General features: G+C 44.7%; 1 protein-coding gene across 1 annotated transcript; it reads right to left on the bottom strand.

Moving 5' to 3' along the window:
* Nucleotides 1–6,985: 6,985 nt before the first annotated feature.
* On the bottom strand, nt 6,986–15,331 carry LOC123407187 (kinesin-like protein KIN-UB). Its single transcript, XM_045100265.1, has 19 exons — nt 14,936–15,331; nt 13,785–13,885; nt 13,577–13,699; nt 12,969–13,154; nt 12,635–12,856; nt 12,374–12,539; nt 12,082–12,231; nt 11,829–11,917; nt 11,464–11,667; nt 11,141–11,233; nt 10,862–10,993; nt 10,603–10,734; nt 10,076–10,217; nt 9,368–9,460; nt 8,662–8,787; nt 8,423–8,548; nt 8,048–8,191; nt 7,738–7,866; nt 6,986–7,645 (listed from the first exon to the last, which is right to left on the bottom strand). The coding sequence occupies exons 1-19, from the start codon at nt 15,126–15,128 to the stop codon at nt 7,485–7,487; spliced, it is 2,712 nt and encodes a 903-aa protein (XP_044956200.1). The 5' UTR covers nt 15,129–15,331; the 3' UTR covers nt 6,986–7,484.
* Between the last annotated feature and the right edge of the window lie 2,724 nt (nt 15,332–18,055).

Genomic DNA, 18,055 nt, shown 5'->3' on the forward strand with positions numbered 1-18,055 from the left:
CTGCCAAGGCCCAGCAGCACCCACTCCTAAATTCCCTAATCTAGCTCAATCCCCTCTACTCTTTCGATTCCCAGCTTCCCCTCTTTCCCACCACCTCTCTCCGCGATCGGGTTTTAGGATGAACCTAACTAATTGTGAGCGGAACTTCGATCCATGCCTGCTGGTTTCTTTTTTCTGCTTCTAAAGGGCCAGCCGCTACACAGGCAAGCCACTGATAAACTCGAACAGCCTAAACAGCATCTCGCTCGACTTTAAATTAAATCATACTATAAAGAGAAAGGAACATGAGCAACCAATCAATGAAATAACTGAAAGCGGAACCGCAGGTGTTGTGGGCGATTCGTGATTAGGAGAAAAAAAGCAGCGCAAGCCGCCACCGCGACGCCAACCAATGAACCAAAGGAACGAGGTTACCGACCAGCGTGTACTCGTCGTCGTCGCCGTTGCCGTCGCCGCCGTCACGGCCGTGCTGGAGCTCGCTGCCGGCCTCCGCGTCGACGTCGACGTCCATCTCGCCGTCCGACGCGTCGCCATCGTAGTCGTCCACCACGTGCCCCGCCGTCGCAGCAGCAGCTTCCCGCACGCTGGTGGCCATGAACCTGCGCGACGTGTGGAGGGGAGGAGGGCAGCGCGGCTGGGCGGGCTGGCGCTCCCCTTTTTGTGCCGTGCGGCGAAGCGAGGCTCTAGACGGCAAGGGCTCGCTCGATCCGGGATTTGACAGCGACCCGTGGGATGGATGTTGGGGATCAGGCCGCCCGCGCAGCTTCCTCCTCTGCTCCTACGAACGAAGCCTGTTGAATCGTTTTTTCTCACTTATTTTTGTACTGCGGGTTTATTTCCATAAAGCACAAGGGCTTATTTATAAAAGCGCTGCAACGACGGACGACAGAAGCACTCCGTGTTTTAGTATTAGGGAAAGATTTTGTATAAACTAGAGAAAAAATCATCACCAGCGACATCAACAAATCACTTAAAATCTTTCACAATGGCATACAAGAAACAACATGATGAGTGATTTTATGCATAAATATAAAGGTGGGACAATTTTTTAAGTAACTGGAGTTATGTCCAGTTTATTAGACAATAAAAATATTTACCTAGTTGCTGGTATCAATTCACGTCTTTGTAGTGTTCCTTTTTAGTAATATCCAAGAAACAGTGCATTAAGCTGAAAATAGCATAGTATACTTTAGTACTCAATGTTAGCACGTGTATTAGGGCATTAGTTGTGTCTTGTTGATGTAGAAATGGTCATGTTCTTATGTAAGATATAAAGCAAACCGTCATATTTTAAAGGGAATAAAGTATTAGCCTAGACTCAAAATAAAATAAAAAAGTCATGGAGTTTTGTTAATGCCTGCAGGGGCCATGGCCCCCGTCCTTATTACAAAACGTACAATTTTAAGGGGCCTTTTAGATTAGAATCTTTTTAGCTTTTGCCCCTCCCCCCTCCGAATAACAATATTTTTAACCCCCCCCCTCCCGAACATCTTGTCATGAAGCGGACATTTTTTGTTTTGACCTTTTATGCTAACAAATTCTAAAATCGATCTCACTTTTAGAAAAAGAATGTGACTTTTTTGGTGACTCCAACATCCCTAGCGTCTGGTTTGCATGGGAGACGTCAAGGTCCCTGGCATCTCGTACGAGCCTGCACGACCGGTTGACTCGTTGACGTGGCAAAGGGCGAGACGCCAGGGACACTCGCACCTGATCCTGGACCAGACGCTAAGGACCCTCGCGTTTGGTACCATATGCCAAGAAACTTGGCGTCTGGATGACGTGGCACATATTATCAAAAATTTGTTGGTGTGATCTGTTGGGACCAGACGCCAAGGTTCTTGGCGTTTGGTCACTTACCAGGACCAGACGCTAGGGTGCCTGGCGTCTCGCCCTTTGCCACGTCAGCTAAGCAACGGGTCAGTCGGCCGTGTGGGCCATGGACTAGACGCCAAGGACCGTGGCGTTTCCCGTGCAACCCAGACGCCAGGGATGTTGGCGTCAGCAAAAGAGGTCAGACTCGAAAAAAGATTGAAAGTGAGGTTGATTCCGGACTTTGTTAGCCCAAAAGGTCAAAAAAAATTGTCCTCATGAAGTGTCATCTCTCTTTATAGGAATTGAGATACATATCATCTCATTTTTTATGATTTCTATCCCTATGATATTATCATGTTATGAACCAAAGGAGGCCTTAGAAATTACAGATGATGGTTCCGATCAAAATTGATAAATTAAGAGGCACCTAAAGGCTAGCGGGGAACAATGACGTCTAGGTTTTAACCTAATACAAAAAGATAAGATCAACGGCTCTAGATCGCTGGCTTTATAACCTTACAAGTTCGTAGAAACGAAAGACGGGTTCAAAAGGAGCAGGTGAGTCAATAGTTATTGAAATGACGTGGATGTCTCCTAGAGGGGGGTGAATAGGCGCTTTAAAATAATTACGGTTTAGGCTTGAACAAATGCGGAATAAAACTAACGTTTTAATTTGTCAAGCACAAAACCTAAAACAACTAGGCTCACCTATGTGCACCATCTCCTTATGCTAAGCAAGATAAACAACTAAGTGATAGCAAGATATATGACAATAAACAATATGGCTATCACAAAGTAAAGTGCATAAGTAAAGGGTTCAGATAAGAGACAACCGAGGCACACGTAGACGATGATGTATCCCGAAGTTCACACCCTTGCGGATGGTAATCTCCGTTGGAGCGGTGTGGAAGCACAATGCTCCCCTAGATGCCACTAAGGCCACCCTAATCTCCTCACGCCCTCGCACAATGCAAGAGGTCATGATTCCACTAAGGGACCCTTCAGGGCGGTCACCGAACCCGTACAAATGACAACCCTTGGGGGCGGTCACTGATACCCGTACAAATTGCTCGGGGCAATCTCCACAACCTAATTGGAGACCCCGACGCTTGCCCGGAGCTTTACACCACAATGATTGAGCTCTGAGACACCACCAAGCTTCTAGGACGCCAAAGCATCCACGAAGAACAATCTCTAGGGTACTAAGTACCAAAGGATAATAAGCTTCTCAACTTCTCACTTCCACGTATCACCGTGGAGAACTCAAACCGATGCAACCAATGCAATGGCAAGAACACACGAAGTGATCAATTCCCTCACACTCAAATCCCTCCACAACAACAAAAGTTATGGAGAAATATGAGAAGAAGAACAAGGAGCTCACAAAGAACTCCAAGATCTAGATCCAAGGGGTTCCCCTCACATGGAGGAGAAAGTGATTGGAGGAGATGTGGATCTAGATCTGCTCTCTCTTTTCCCTCAAGAACTAGCAAGAATTATTGGAGGGATTGAGAGTTAGAAAGCTCTAAGAAGGTCAGCAATGGGGGAAGAATACGAGCTCAACGGATAGATTAGTCCAAGGGGGAAGAAGACCCCCTTTATATAGTGGGGGAGGAATCAGATAGTTTCCCCCACTTACAGCCCGCGCACAGCGGTACTACCGCTGGCGAGGCGTGGTACTACCACTGCCTCTAGCGGTACTACCGATGGCGAGGAGCGGTACTACCGCTAGGCCACAGTAGTAAAGATATTACCGTCGGGCCTACCACCGCTTGGAAAAGTATTCGCAAAAGTTCGACGAAGTAGAACCACTCAGAGAGAGGTACTACCGTCCCGAAGCGGTACTACCGCCCACCCGGAGCTGTACTACTGCTCGGGAGCGGTACTACCGCTTGGCACAAGCGGTACTACCCCTCGCCACTGAAACAGCCATAACTTTCGCATAGGAGCTCCGAATCGAGCAAATCCAAGTTTGTTGGATTCAAGACGACAAGAGCTATCCAAACAACGACCTCTATGGAAATCTTAAGACCATGCAGATATGAAAATGCCAATGATATAGAGATGTGAGACCTCTATGAATGAAGAACCGGCAAAAACTCCAACATCGAAAACATCATAGTAGATGCATATGGACTCCGTTTTCGATGAACTCGAGCTTGTCATGAAGATGACCATAAGCTCTAAAACTCACAAAGAGGAACACCAAACAAGAACCAAGAAGTATGATGCAAGGATGCAAATGGTTTGAGCTCTCAACGAACGATACGATCGAGCTACTCGCTTGAGAGCCCCCCTTGACAGAACGACAATCTATCCTAAAACAGAAAACCTATCAAGGGCAAACCTATACCTTGAACCTCGTCCTCTTGAGCTAGATGACGATGATCTTGGCTTCCTCAAGATGGACCACCTTCTTGATTGTGTTGGCTTGATGAAGACTAGTTGATTGCTCCCCCATACACAACATGGGTGAGCCGCTCTTCGGCATATCTTCACAAGTCCATTGCCACCACAATGGACGGCAAGCTTCAAGCATGATATCTTCGTGTTGATCCACTTGAATTTGCACACCACAATCTTGATGACGATCACCACTTGACGTCATCCTTCATGGGTTGTATGAGATCTTCCTCGAGACGCAAGCCTATGGAAACACACCTAACCTCACATAGAACTCTCACGAAGACCATGGGTTAGTACAAACACGTAATGGACAATGCTTACCATACCATGGGATCACTTGATCCCTCTCGGTACATCTTGTACGCTTTGTGTGTTGATCATATTGATTTACTCTTTGTCTGACGATCTTGATCAACCTTGTGTCTCTATGACCATTCTTTGGATAATACCTTGAATACCACCTTGGTCATCATATAAACTCCTTGAACCCAACAGATGGACTTCAAGAAGTGCCTATGGACAAATCCTATAAATATAACTTAAGGCAACCATTAGTCCATATGAATTGTCATCAATTACCAAAACCACATATGGAGAAATATGCTCTAACAGTTATGCCCAAAAAGTTCAACAACGATGTTTTGGTCTGTCGTAGCCGACCAATAGAAGATCAACGACCTTCGTTGCACACTAACGCATGAAGAAGTGTGGAGAAGCGAGGAGCGTCGATTGAAGATGGGCAGCGAGAGTAACTTCGTGCCAAAACTGTAAAGGCTCAAACTTAAGTGAACTTTTAATTAGAGAAAGCCGGATTGTCACCCCTCATTAAGTTCATATTATGTTCAAACTTAAGGATATAAGAGCATCTTCAGCCACGACTTGCAAATTCGGGCCCTCAAACGCCCGCGGACGCGCCCGATCAGTGACCGGGTGTGTCCCCTATTTGTCCGTCCGTGCAGCCACACTCCTTATTTTCTTTCTCATATGTCTGGTCAGTTGCACGTGATTGGTGGAGAGGAAGAGAGAAATAAAAGAATGAATAAAGAAAAGAAAAAGGTGATCCGGGGTGGGGTCGCGTCCTATGTGGCGGACTGATCGGGCGCGCACGGGCGCGTCCGCGAACCCTCATATCCTCCTCATATTTGAGATGGATACGAGCCCTCATATAAGGACGATATGAGGGGTCCAGTTGGGTCATTTTTTTCCTTCTCTCTCCTGTCCGCTTACTGACCGGGCGCGTCCGCGGGCGTATGAGAGGTCATTTGAGGGGTCCGGCTGTAGATGTTTTAATCATTGACACTGCTAGTCTCGGTCAAGGCATGAAAAGTTGTGACATTGTTACATATGAACATTTCCGCAAATCTTCGCCCGGGTGTTTGCAAAATATGTACCATGGAAGTGTATTAGCATCAATTCATGTGCATCTCCACCATTCCATATCATCACCCTTCAAATGAGCGACAGCAATCTATGTTTTTTTTGTTATGGCGGGATTCTGGTTGCTTTAAAAATACATTTCATTGGTTTGAATCCAGGAATCAGTCCCAATGCCCTCAAACTCATGTATGTTCATCTTGGTTGGTTTTAACAAAGCCTAAAATCTTTTGTTTTCAAATTGTAGTTCTCTATTAGCATAGCCATTCCTCTTGTAGTGTTTTTTTTCCTCCTTGCCTTCTATTTGTTCCACGTCAATTTGTATTTTGTAGTGCTAGATGTTGTTGTGCAATAGTAGCGGGTCTTTGCTCAACAATAGGAGGAGCATGATTGGTTTCGAGCAAAGCAGGGATGCGTGTGAAGGGTTTTGCTACTGCCATCAAGCTGAAGTTCTCGGTCCGTTTGTTAATCATGCAGGACTGCCCAACCAACAGATTGAGGAGTCATAAATTCTTCTGTAGGGGTGTTTGGATGGTGGTGGTGGAGTGATATTGTTCACATTACGTTGCCCAACTTCAGCAATGTCAGGTGGGTTTTCTCTTGGCTTTCGAGAAGTTGAAATGAATTGAGACGGAGAAGATTGCAGATCCACTGAAGTTTTGTGCATAGACTGAAAGTTTTTCGTGACATGCTCCCGGAAATCAACAAATTTTGCCGACCAAGCTCTGTGTTTTGTTGGGGAGTTTTGATATCTAGTTGCACTCCCAAGCACCGTTTGCAACGCGGATATTGTTCTCTCTTTGATTAGGGATTGCTATATGAAAAGAAGTGAAGTTTGAAAAAGGAAACGAAATGCTCAAATCGAAACTATTAGACAAACGAATTTTCAATAGCATAACTTAGGCTCCTAGAATATGGCACCCTTGGGACAATCTATTTGATTGCAGGGTTCTTTTCCAAAGCAAAGATATCCCTGAAGGCCGGTTCGTTTCGTTTGTCCTATTCTGATATTTAGGACCGAGAGGTACTAAATTCTCTTTCGAATAGGCTCTGAAAGGAAAAGAAAGGCTACATTCAAGCAGCTAATCAGTAAACGACTTCTCCGTAACAGTTTGAAGATTGGCTGGCAACGCAAGTAGCAGCAAGAAAGGAGAGCAAGACTTCCTTTTCTAAAAGAAGAAAGAACTAGATTTCTGTAATAAGATTTTCATAATCATAGATCCTGGAATATTCATCTATCTTATTAGGTAACTACTTTAGCTGCTCTCGAAACTGAACCAGACAGTCCTCGTAATTCTCAAGCTGCAGACACGACCATATCTGCCAAGTGCCAACTACACGCAAAAAACACTCCTGTAACAAACAGAGACGGCAAGGAAGCAGCTACCGATTATCAGCACCCTCCTCGCGTACTATATAAAGTTACAGTCAAAAGATTGTCTACTGTACAATTAATACAAGTATACAAAGTATGATCCATGCCACGGCCCAACCCAAGCCAACCTATCTGCACTGCAAGCCACTCAGCTGCACATATCCCGACCATGCTCGTGGATTTTACAACACAGATTCTCCTACAGGTTACATCCAGGTAAGTAAAGCTCTCACACGCTAGGATTTGAAAAACGAATCCCAGCCATAAACAAAATGAATCATCTTGGGGAGAATGATGGCGCAGACCAAACTCAACGGGTCCGCTGCCCGGCCTGGCCATGTATGCTTGCTTGCTTGCTTGCTTGCAGAAGCTGGGCATATCAAGGGCCGACGCGCCTGATTACCAGTGCTTGCCCAACAGCAGCGCCTCTACTAAACTTGGGAGATTTGGGCGAGAAACATAAGTCCACACGGTGTGAGGATGAGGCACACTTGCATCCTTTTACGTTGATTCATCAACACTCTATCCGCAATCTCCTCATCTCCGATTGAAGAGTTGGGCTGGATGTCAGCGTGCGGTATGCCAACATCCTTATATCTTCCCGAGAACAATCCCTCGAGATCCGAACAAGTTCCCAGAGCGCGCCTTCACTCACGATATCCTTGGCATTTACCTCTGCAGAAGGCCAGATTGACACCGTAAGCATAAGTACATGCAATTGCTAGTACCAGTTTATCTGAGTTGTATGAGAGAGAAAGAGGAGTAACCATGTTGCGCCAAGTGGCAGAGTGCAAGCTCGATGTGCCGCCTAATTGGGGCAGCCTCATTATTCGCGTTTTTTACTATCCAAGGAAGTGCCCCATCATCCACCAATAATGATCTCCCCACCTTGTTACCTGATGCAATAGGAATATGCATATCTTAGTAACATAAAAGATCGATCTCAAAAGAAAAATTACGTGGGACTGCAAAGTATCAAGGGTCTAGCTAATATGCGTCTCCACATAATGCAGGGATATCGTACAAAGTTTGAATGAACTTGAAAATTCATGTCCGTCCCGCCATCAATCCATTTACCTTGAGTAGCTGCTCTAGATTCACATTTTGCAAAGTTTGCAATGCCACGAGCAATTTGAGCGAGGACATCAGGATGGCCACACTTAACCATTCCCAGCAATGCTTTAATTCCACCTTCTCCTCTTAAACGAGTTTGCAGTTTGTCTGGTTCAAGACAAATGTGAAGTTAGAGATATAGCCACATGGATAGAAATGATGTATGTATTGTCCAAGTAAACATCAAATTATTTGTAGAATATGTAGGCTCCTACATGAGCCTTTAAGTAATCTATTTTTTTCCCAAAAAGTAATCTAAAATTTGCATGTGTTTTGGCACGTTAAATTCTTATAAGATAATAGAGCGCTTGCTTCAGCAAACCAGCAGAATATAGTTACCATTGCCACACAGGTTAGCAATAGCTCCAGCCACCATTCTTAGAGTTTGTGGGTCCTCTGCATCAGATGCTGTCATTGACAACAAGGTTACACCACCTTGAGCCATTATAAGATCTTGGTTCGTTTCTGCATATATAGATTATCACAATAAGATAAGAAGACATTTTCTACCATAGAAAAAAAAAATTACTACCTAATATTCGTGAATTACAAAACCAAAATACTGTTGGGTTACTAACCATTCATTGCAAGATTAGCAATTGCTCCTGCTGCTACTCGGCGTATGGTCTCATCCTCAGAGCTCCTAAGCAGCATTAGGAGGGAAGTGAGGCCACCTGCTTCCACAATCTTTTCTTGATTTGCCTCTGAAGTATGGAAGGCCAAATATAGTTACTTCACAATTATGTGAAATTAGTGCATAATCATATGATGTTCGGGGCAAAGTTCAGCAAATAAATGCAACTATTTGCAAGTTGTGTCCAAAGAGTGAGAATCGACATGAGCAAGCAAGCATCAGATGTCGCACCAAAAAATACATATTCCCATTAACCAGTGATGTTTAGTGCCAGGGTTAAATTGAAGTAGAAACTGAAAAACAATGCTACAATATCATAATATCTAACCAGGAGGTAATCCAGAGATCAGTAACATGCTTATAGATAAGTACTACTCCCTCCATCCCAAAATAAGTATCTCAACTAGTACAACTTTGTGCTAAAGTTTTACTAGAGTTGAGACATTTATTTTGGGACGGAGGGAGCAATATCATTTCATCACGCATAACAAACAGCTCTACATATACCCACATGTAGCAACATGCAGCAAATGATGATACCTAAAAATCAACTTCAAATATATGATGACTGGAAAATATACACATACAACAAATGCAACACTGGCACGTAAAACAATATGTAGCAGCTTTAAAAAATGTGAAGCTTATACCTTCAGCTGCCAGATTCGCGACAACTTTCACGGCATGAACACGAACATCAGGTTCTTCCGACTCAAGTAATGACAATATCTTCTGTAACCCAACTGAAACAGATTGGGGGGAAACTTCCATCAAAAGATCAATCACACTCTAGAGATGTCAATCAATTCAAATGACAGTCATAGTAAAGACTAAAAACAGGGACGAAACGCTGTAGTAGTTTCATAATGGTTTAAATCAATATTCTCATAGTTGCCTTTGATTTCACAATAGCTGTATTGATTCACAAGATCATACAGTATTGTTTTATCATTATCGTCACTATATATGATGCATGTGTAAGTATACTACAAAATATTTCCTCAAAATGTGTCACATCTGATCTGATTGTTCTGCTGCCATGATTGTGTAAGTTTGGAAGCACAAAACACACTTAAGGACTATCATTTGTTTTCAGAAAACAGAATTATTTTGCACCACTTTTTATAGCCAGGGAAATAACTGGTAGAGTAATAGTTTTAAGCTAATCATTCGGTTTTACAGTTTGGGGATGCTTTAAAGAACAAGAGGGTCAAGTAGAGCAGAATTTGGAAGGCAATCATGAGCAAGTCAGGTGTAGAACCAAAATCAGTGGCAGGAAAAGAAACTCGACTATTTGAAATTTTCAACACTGCAGGCAAGATTTCATTCTCGAGAAACAGCAAATAAATAATAAATACCTTGCTCAAAGAGTTTAGCGACTGGCGCCTTAGGTCCATTGCTCTGCTCTCTAGGCTGCGAATTCCGAGAGTGAGACATCAAAGAATCTAAACCAGGAAATATTTTTCCTGGTCCATCTCCTGTGTCAAGGCTCATTCTTGTCTGATTGAAACGAAAGAAAAGGCACATTATGGACCTTAGGGTAGCACTATAGTACTCATTAGAAGTAAAAAAGGGAAACAAGTTCCAACAAATTGTAGATGGCTGGATGCATTGAATAAAGACACTATATTCAACATAATAGGGAAGGCTACAAGTCAAGTAATATTTATGAGTTTGCTTCAACTAAAATTGGCTAGCCAAAGAACTTAATAATGCTTTTACAAGGTGAAAAATTCATAAAGAATAATAATTGCGCTGTTGACAGGGAATCACCAAATTAATACCAGACAATAGATACACCACTTATTGAATTAAAAATAACAATTTCACATCACTCAGAAACATTACTAATAACATAAAAACTAGCATCAGCAATAAGTCCTACCTCATCAGCATCCAGACTTAACTGCATTAACTGACTTTTCAAAACAGCTATTTCTTCTTCGAGTTTGTCTTTTTGGCTAGCTTCAGTATCCAACATTCTCCGGAGTCTCACTACTTCAGCAGTAGCTGTGGCCTGTATAACACGAAAATATGGTTAGCAGCGAAGCTGAGGATCGAGTTTATTTCAAAAACAATATATCTTTTCCAATGCGATACTTGATGCTTAAGGTCATCTTTCTAGCAATATATATTGACAGTACCTCCATCTTTTTCCAGTGCGATAGTTGATTCTTAAGGTCATTGGACTCATCTTCAGCAGATTGGCGTAACATTTTCTCATTCTGCAGTAAGTCCTGCACGTCACCATTTGATGTAGGCTCGGGTTCTTTAATCTACATTTCAAAAATTGCATGGGTAATCATTTTCAGATTTTACAACAAAAGATGTGGCACTTCATCATAACTGATGTTTTGCAAGATTAACTCATAACTGACCAAATAATCAATAAGTAAAGCTGATCTAATCATGTACAAATGTACCTGTTTCTTGGGTGATTGTTGGTGTACTTTCCACTTCTCTTCTAGTATCTTTATAGAGTCCAAGTATTCTTGATGGTACTTCATTTTCTCATTCTGCAATCAGAAACCACACAAAACAGAAGTTAGTTTATGGTGGAGACCTAGAACCAAGCTTATCTGTGGAATTTAGGAAATTAAGACTACTGATGTCCCAGATCTTATATTTATTCTCTAACTAAAGGTAAAAGCATATAAGAAGCACGGTCAAATTCCTAGAAATAGTGCCTTCATGGAGTTCAACGCACACAAAACAGAAGTAAAAGAACATTATGATGGAAGCAAACCTCTAAAGAAATTTTGCATTCCTTTTCAGCCTCAGCAACACGGTATTGCGCTTCTGCTGTTATTCGTTCAATTTCATCATCAAAATATTTACGTTGCCTTTCATTTTCTGCGATTAACTTGTCCAATTCAATATCAAGTCTCCTACACAAACTTTTGTAGTCAAATTCTTCCTTTAATTTCACCATGTTCTGAACCTTCATTGCCTAGAATGAAACATGAAAGTAAATGTTATTCCACAAACGAAGCAAATCAGAAACAAAGCAAATCAGAATAGTTTCCCTACACTTCCATGGAATCATGAGATGGCCAGTTGGTCAAGATAAGAGAATAAAACCATTAAATACATCTTAGTGCGAGGTCATACTCTTTGTCCAAACATTATTGTACTCGTAGTCTCCCCCCTATGTCTTGGAGACGGACCAATCGTCACAACCAATGATGTTCTTGCAGTGCCTATGAAATCCAACAACAGAAGCACATCTGTGAGAACAAATTACTGCGATAGCCTACAGGCAACAAGGCGCACAAAGGCAAGCCTTCCTAGCTTTGCAAAAAGATGGCTGATGACCTAGCTATGTCAAATCATTTTCGCTTTTGACCAAACCAAGGGAATTTACCTCCAAATGAATCTTTAAGCAACCTAGTAAGCTTGGAATCACGAACAGGAACATGTGCGCTACTTTCAGCAAGTGCATTGATGCATTTTCCTAGTGAACTTAGGGACAAGTTAATAGACTTCGCCTCTTCTAATGTATGACCCTCGCTTCCTGCACAACATCAATTTTCAGCTCTACAGGGTTGCAGTTTACAGTAAAAACAATTATCTCAAGACGAAGATATAAAACTGTAGGAGGGCATGACATTTTTAAGAAAAAATGTGCCAAATTTTATCGATGAGAATGCACTTACCAGATTTGTCTATTCGCTCCGATCCTGCCAGGTCTACAACTACAAGCTTGCTTTTCCTGACAATAGGTGGTCGTAGAGAGTCCATCATTGAAGATGAATGCCCATTTTCAGCAGACATACTAACATTCATTTCACTTCTACCTTTTACAGCCCTTCTGACATTTACCTTCACCAAAGATAATCACAGAAGGTCAAAAAAATAACCACAGTAGTCGTAATCATGTGCTAATAGGCAGCAAGATCAAAGAACATAAAGATTACCATGAGAATTGCATGACTACGAGATGACTCTGTATTTAACTTTGTGTTTGCAGCAACACGATGAGCTTCACCAATCCTTAAAAGGTCCATAAAACTCTTCTGGTCTCTAACTTCAACTACAGTGGCCCCAGGCAACGAAACATCCCCTGTTCTTGGGTCTTCTACAATGGCTATGTTATCATTTACAGGATCAAGGAGATCTTGTATCATTTCCATATACAACTGCATCGACAACCCAATACAGAGTTAGGTCAGAGAACTGTATAAAGTTAGAGTGCACAAATTCAAAACGAAGGCACAAGATAAAATCACACAGAAGCCAAGCATCACAAACCTGTAGATAAGATAGTGATACTGTATCAGTCTCAGGGGTTATATCAGCAAGAATATCCTCCATTGCACGGACCATGATTCCCCGTGCAGCAGTATCTTCATCACCAAGCCTCCCAAGCGTAAAAGTCTTGCCGGTACCAGTCTGCCCATATGCCATAACTGTACCATTATATCCCTCCAAAACGCTCTGCAGAACGAGGACATCGTTGACATTGGTAAGAAAGTAACACATAGCAGGAGTATTGGACTATTGGTAAAAATAAACAAATGGCAGGAGTAAAACTGAAGGCTATGGCACTATTAGAAAGTTCCAAGAGTTCAACTCCAGGTTTCGTCTATCATGTCAGCTAATTGGTTAAAGTTTCGGATTTCATTACATGTCAACACCCATGCCAAAAGTCATTTGAAGTTCTGCTAAATATCTATCCACAAAAATATAAGGTTAAGAGCAACAAGCTTGCAACATGCAAACGTATGTTGTTTCTTAGAGGTTTCACTAAGAGCACAAGCTACTGTGATTACTGATGTAACATAGAGTCATGGAAACGAGAAAGGATGAACAGGTTTTACTCCAAAGGTTAAAATGATAAAGGTTAGAAGTTCACATACCTCCACAACTGGTTTAGCAACAACTTCATACACTCTCTTTTGCGAAGAAAACTCTGTAAGCACTTCATCGAATTCAAATGTGTCGGACTCCCAATTGTTTTTACGAAGCTTTAGTCTTTTGAGCTACACATCAAACGTTCATCCAGTGAGTACATAGGAAACTTGAAAGAATCTTGTTTCGCGCAGTATGCTAAACAGGAGATCAAACCTCTGGCTGGAGTTCAACACAGTCGGCAAAATCAGCATCCGCCGCCTGCTCTTCTGCGTTCCGAGGCCTTAGCCGTACAGCAACTCTAACTCTGCTTGAAACTGCAGGAAAATGGGGGAGGCAAAACTCATTTGATTAAAGAAACGCGGACGCTCCAGGTCAAATCAAAATCACCACGCACGCATGCAAATTTGCTTACGGATTCGGAATGACCATGTCAACCAAATTTAAAGCATAGCGTGCGATAAAAAATCTAGCAAAAGAAGCATTGATTTATTTCATCTCTGATAGGAAAATTGTGTCCTCCATTTCACAAAGTGATCTCTCTCGCTCTGCAATCACAGGGCACTTCCCGGACATGGTAAGCCAATTGCCTACTTTGAATGCGGACCACAATTCAGTAAGAGAAGAACAGGGGAACATTCAAGAAAATTATGGATGCACATCTACCAAGCCGTGCTCTTCAGTACCATTCGCAGTTACTGTAAACTGTACAAAATAAATTTCGAAGGGTAGGTGGCGCCGTGGTGGCTGGGCGCAGGGCCGTCGTGAGTGGTGCACGAGGCAGCTGGATGACGAACAGCAATGGTCCAAGCACAACTAAGGCTGCATCAGCAATGTCCTCCCGTCGAGGAAACAGCGTTTTCTATTTTGTAATGTGAAAAGAAACGAAAAGAAAAACGACCAGCACGGCATCCGCCATTGATTTAGCAGGAGGAATGGTGCGATCCAAGGATACTGTGACCCATTCACCAAGCGCATCTCAACCATTTTATTCTTCTCTCTACAGCTTCCAGGCGGCGGTGCAGAGGTGGCTGGGGAGCCACGTCACACGGCCGTCATTCAGGCGAGCTCGCGGGCGGCGGCGGCGCCGAAGGAGCAGAGCCTACACGGCCGTCCAAAATCCAAATCCGAAGAGGTTCCCCCCGAAGCGATCGCACCATCCAACAGAGACACGGTCGCCCGCGCCGGCGATTCGGAATCCGGAGGCCAAAGCGGGCAGGCCGGATCGCGGAGGGCCGGCGGAATGCGGCGGATCGGACCGGACCGGACCGCAAACCCCCCAAAAACAAACCTCCCGTGGATAACGATGACAGCAAATCCAAATCCGGATCCCGTTGAAGCGATGCGAGCGGAGCGGGGGCACCAACCTCCGGATTCGGACGAGTTGCGGCCCCCCGCGGCGGGGAGCGGGCCGGAGCTGGTGCGGCGGTACGCGCCGGAGGCAGCGGAGAGGCGGGGCTTCCCGGCGGGGGCCTTGGGCGTGGCGGTGGAGCTCTGCTGCCTGTCCATCTTCGCGGCCGTCCTGGACCCCAGCCCGCCGTTCCTGGCGCCGCTCGCCATTATAGGCAGCGGCGGCGGCGTCCGTGACAGAGATCACGGGGAGGCGGTGAGCCGCGAGGGAGGGGAGGGGGGGAGCACGGGGACGGAGGCCGGAGAATAAATGCGGTGAGGGGCGCGGGGCCCGCCGGGGGGAGGGGGGTGGAGGGCCGGCGAGGAGGAGGGAGGGTGGAGGCTGGCTGCTAGTGCTGCTGCTGCTGTGCTGCTGCTGATGGGTTGGTGGGCGGGGCGGAGCCGAGCCGAGCCGAGCCGCTGCACAATAGGGAGCTCTGCTGGGCCGCGTGGGCCGTATCTCTGGCTCTTCATGCGGCTGGTGTGGGCCCGCCGGCAGTCTGCTTTTTCCGGCGGGCGGGCCATGGGAAACCGCCGGTCCCACCGGGCAGCTTGTTGACGACGCGTGCGGCCGTGTGGAGCGTTTGAATCCGGCTGCCTCGCTCTCCTTTTTTACACTTGTGGTGGTCGATCAGTTTAGCTAATGGTCCATCTCCATAGCCATAGGGGTGGGCTAAAGGTGATAGGGGTGGTAAAATTTACTGTTTTTGACTTTTTTACGAAAAGTTAAGCCGAATTTGATCCTGGTTAAAAAAAATGACTCTTTTGCTACCGTCAGACCCTTGACGGTAGGGTATACCAACCTGCCGCCGAGGCCCGTGGAGGTAGGGTTACACGTCCACCATAAAAAGATCTGTAAGTTACGGACACAGTGCGCGCGAGTGTCTACCGCCGGACCCCTTGATGATAGGGCCATTTTTCTACCGTCAGTGGCCTCGGCGTTAGGTTGTTTCACCCTACCGCCGAAAGTTCTGGCGGTGCTAAAAGGGTCGGATCCGGAAAAAAAATATAATCAAAAACAAATCCGGCTTAACTTGTTAATAAAAGGTCAAAAGAGTGAATTTTACGGATAAGGGTTGAAGATATATGCACCTTTTTTCAGAGGACTTTGGCATGGGTCTTGGCAGCAAAAGAAGCACCTCGACTCCCCTCTATCCGTCCTTGCCTTGGCAAACAGCATGATCGATCGCGTCACCGTCAGTGTCACGCTGGCTGCATCCACAGGGTGCATACGTACGTACTGTATGTACGTACCACGGCATCTTAGATCCGGTTGGTTGGCGCCATGTTTCCATCCCCCGATCTCGACATCTTCCGTGCGGCCGGGGAGCTCGCTCGCTCGCAACCAAGCTAGCAAGGGACGGAGACGTCGCCATCTGCATCTGTATGTATGTTCCTTTCAAGTGACGGTGCGGCGCAGGAGCTATCTGACCTTAATTACCGACCGATATGGAGACCGGCCTGTAGACTCACTGTAGGCTGTGGTTGTACCGGACGAAACGCAACACGCGCCTCACCTGACCCCGACGGTGACACTCCAATTGCACCACATACCCAAATACGTAGGTGCGTAATCCCTCTGTCCGGTAATAAGTGTACTTTGTTTAACTTTATTAAAAAAAGGTGCTAGCATTTGTGATATCAAATTAGTATCAATAGATTCATCTTTATATGAAGTTTCTAAATATATCATTTTAATGTCATATACGTTGCTACTATTTTTTATAAAGTTGCTCAAATTCTAAAAAATTTGATTAACTACAAATCTATATATACAGAGGGAGTACGTACGTACACATCTCTCCCTGCGGTCACTGTTCTTGCAGGGGACGTATCGACCTTTTGTGTTTCTGTGCATGCACCATGTCCTCATTGTACCTATCGATGACTGAACCTTATTTCACCTTATATATAGGGAAGAAAAAAAGAAAAGGGTAGGCTTGGCTTGGCTGGCTAGCCAGGTATAGTAATAATATATTCCTTTGTGTCAGTATTTCTTTTTAACCTTTTTCGAAAAGTAATACGTATATATAAGAACGTCTTTCAAGATAGATAACCTTGAAAAACGCTTTTATAATATGAAACGAAGGGAGTAGTTGGGGCAGTATTTCTTTGCTTGGATTGCAGATTAAGGTTCGGTGGAGATTTACCCATCGGTGGGTAGGCACAACCGATCACACCCATGCAAGCAGCAGCTGGGTTCGTTTTCACCCACTCGGCCAAGACAAGATGTGCCCGCGGACGTTGATGAACACAACAGCACAACATCCACACAACCCTGATGCCCGCGGAGCTACAGGGTATGCCAGGTATGCCCCGGCATACCCTGAAATTACTGCAAGTTTATAGTATATATACATGTATTTATATAACAAAAAAAAACACTTGGATCAAGCCCATGTGGCCACAGGCCACGCCCACGCGGCCCATGCTAGCGATTGGAGAGGGGAGCCGAGTCCGACGCCAATTGGATCGAGGGCTCGAGGCACCACCGAGCCGCCGAGGCGCCGACGGTTCATCAGCAGCGTGCGCCTCATCATCTCATCCTCGTGCAACGCCGACGGTTTGAAAGTGACGCCCACACGGTCGCCACGGCCTCCTCCTCCTGACGGAGTGTTGCAGCATTAGGGTCCGCCTGGCCCGTCTGAATCGTCTGATTGATCAGCCAGCCGCCTGGCTCGCGCCGTTGGTCACTTCGACGATCTTGGCGTTCAATAATCAGTACACACAGGACTATTGGCCGCCTTCTGCGCTTGATTGTGGATTGATCGTTGTTGCTGCAATACATATTACAGGTTCTCAGCCACACGGTCGCAGGACTATTGATCTTGACGCGATCTCGGCGATCTTGGCGTTCAAATAAAGAGGCACAAAGTGTATGATTTGGTTTATGAGCTCCTCAAATTGGTATTGCTTCTACCAATGGCAATAGCAAAATTTGAAAGGGTATTTTCTTCAATGGTTTTAGTGAAAACAAAGTTACGAAGTAAGATGGGAGATAGTCTTTTGGATGATTGTCTAGTCACTTTTATTAAACGGGATATTTTCTTTCAAGTTGATGAAGATGATATTATCAAGACATTTATGTCCCTTCGAAA

This window comes from Hordeum vulgare, chromosome 7H (genome assembly GCF_904849725.1).
Source record: "Hordeum vulgare subsp. vulgare chromosome 7H, MorexV3_pseudomolecules_assembly, whole genome shotgun sequence".
In the NCBI taxonomy this organism is placed as follows: Eukaryota; Viridiplantae; Streptophyta; class Magnoliopsida; order Poales; family Poaceae; genus Hordeum; species Hordeum vulgare.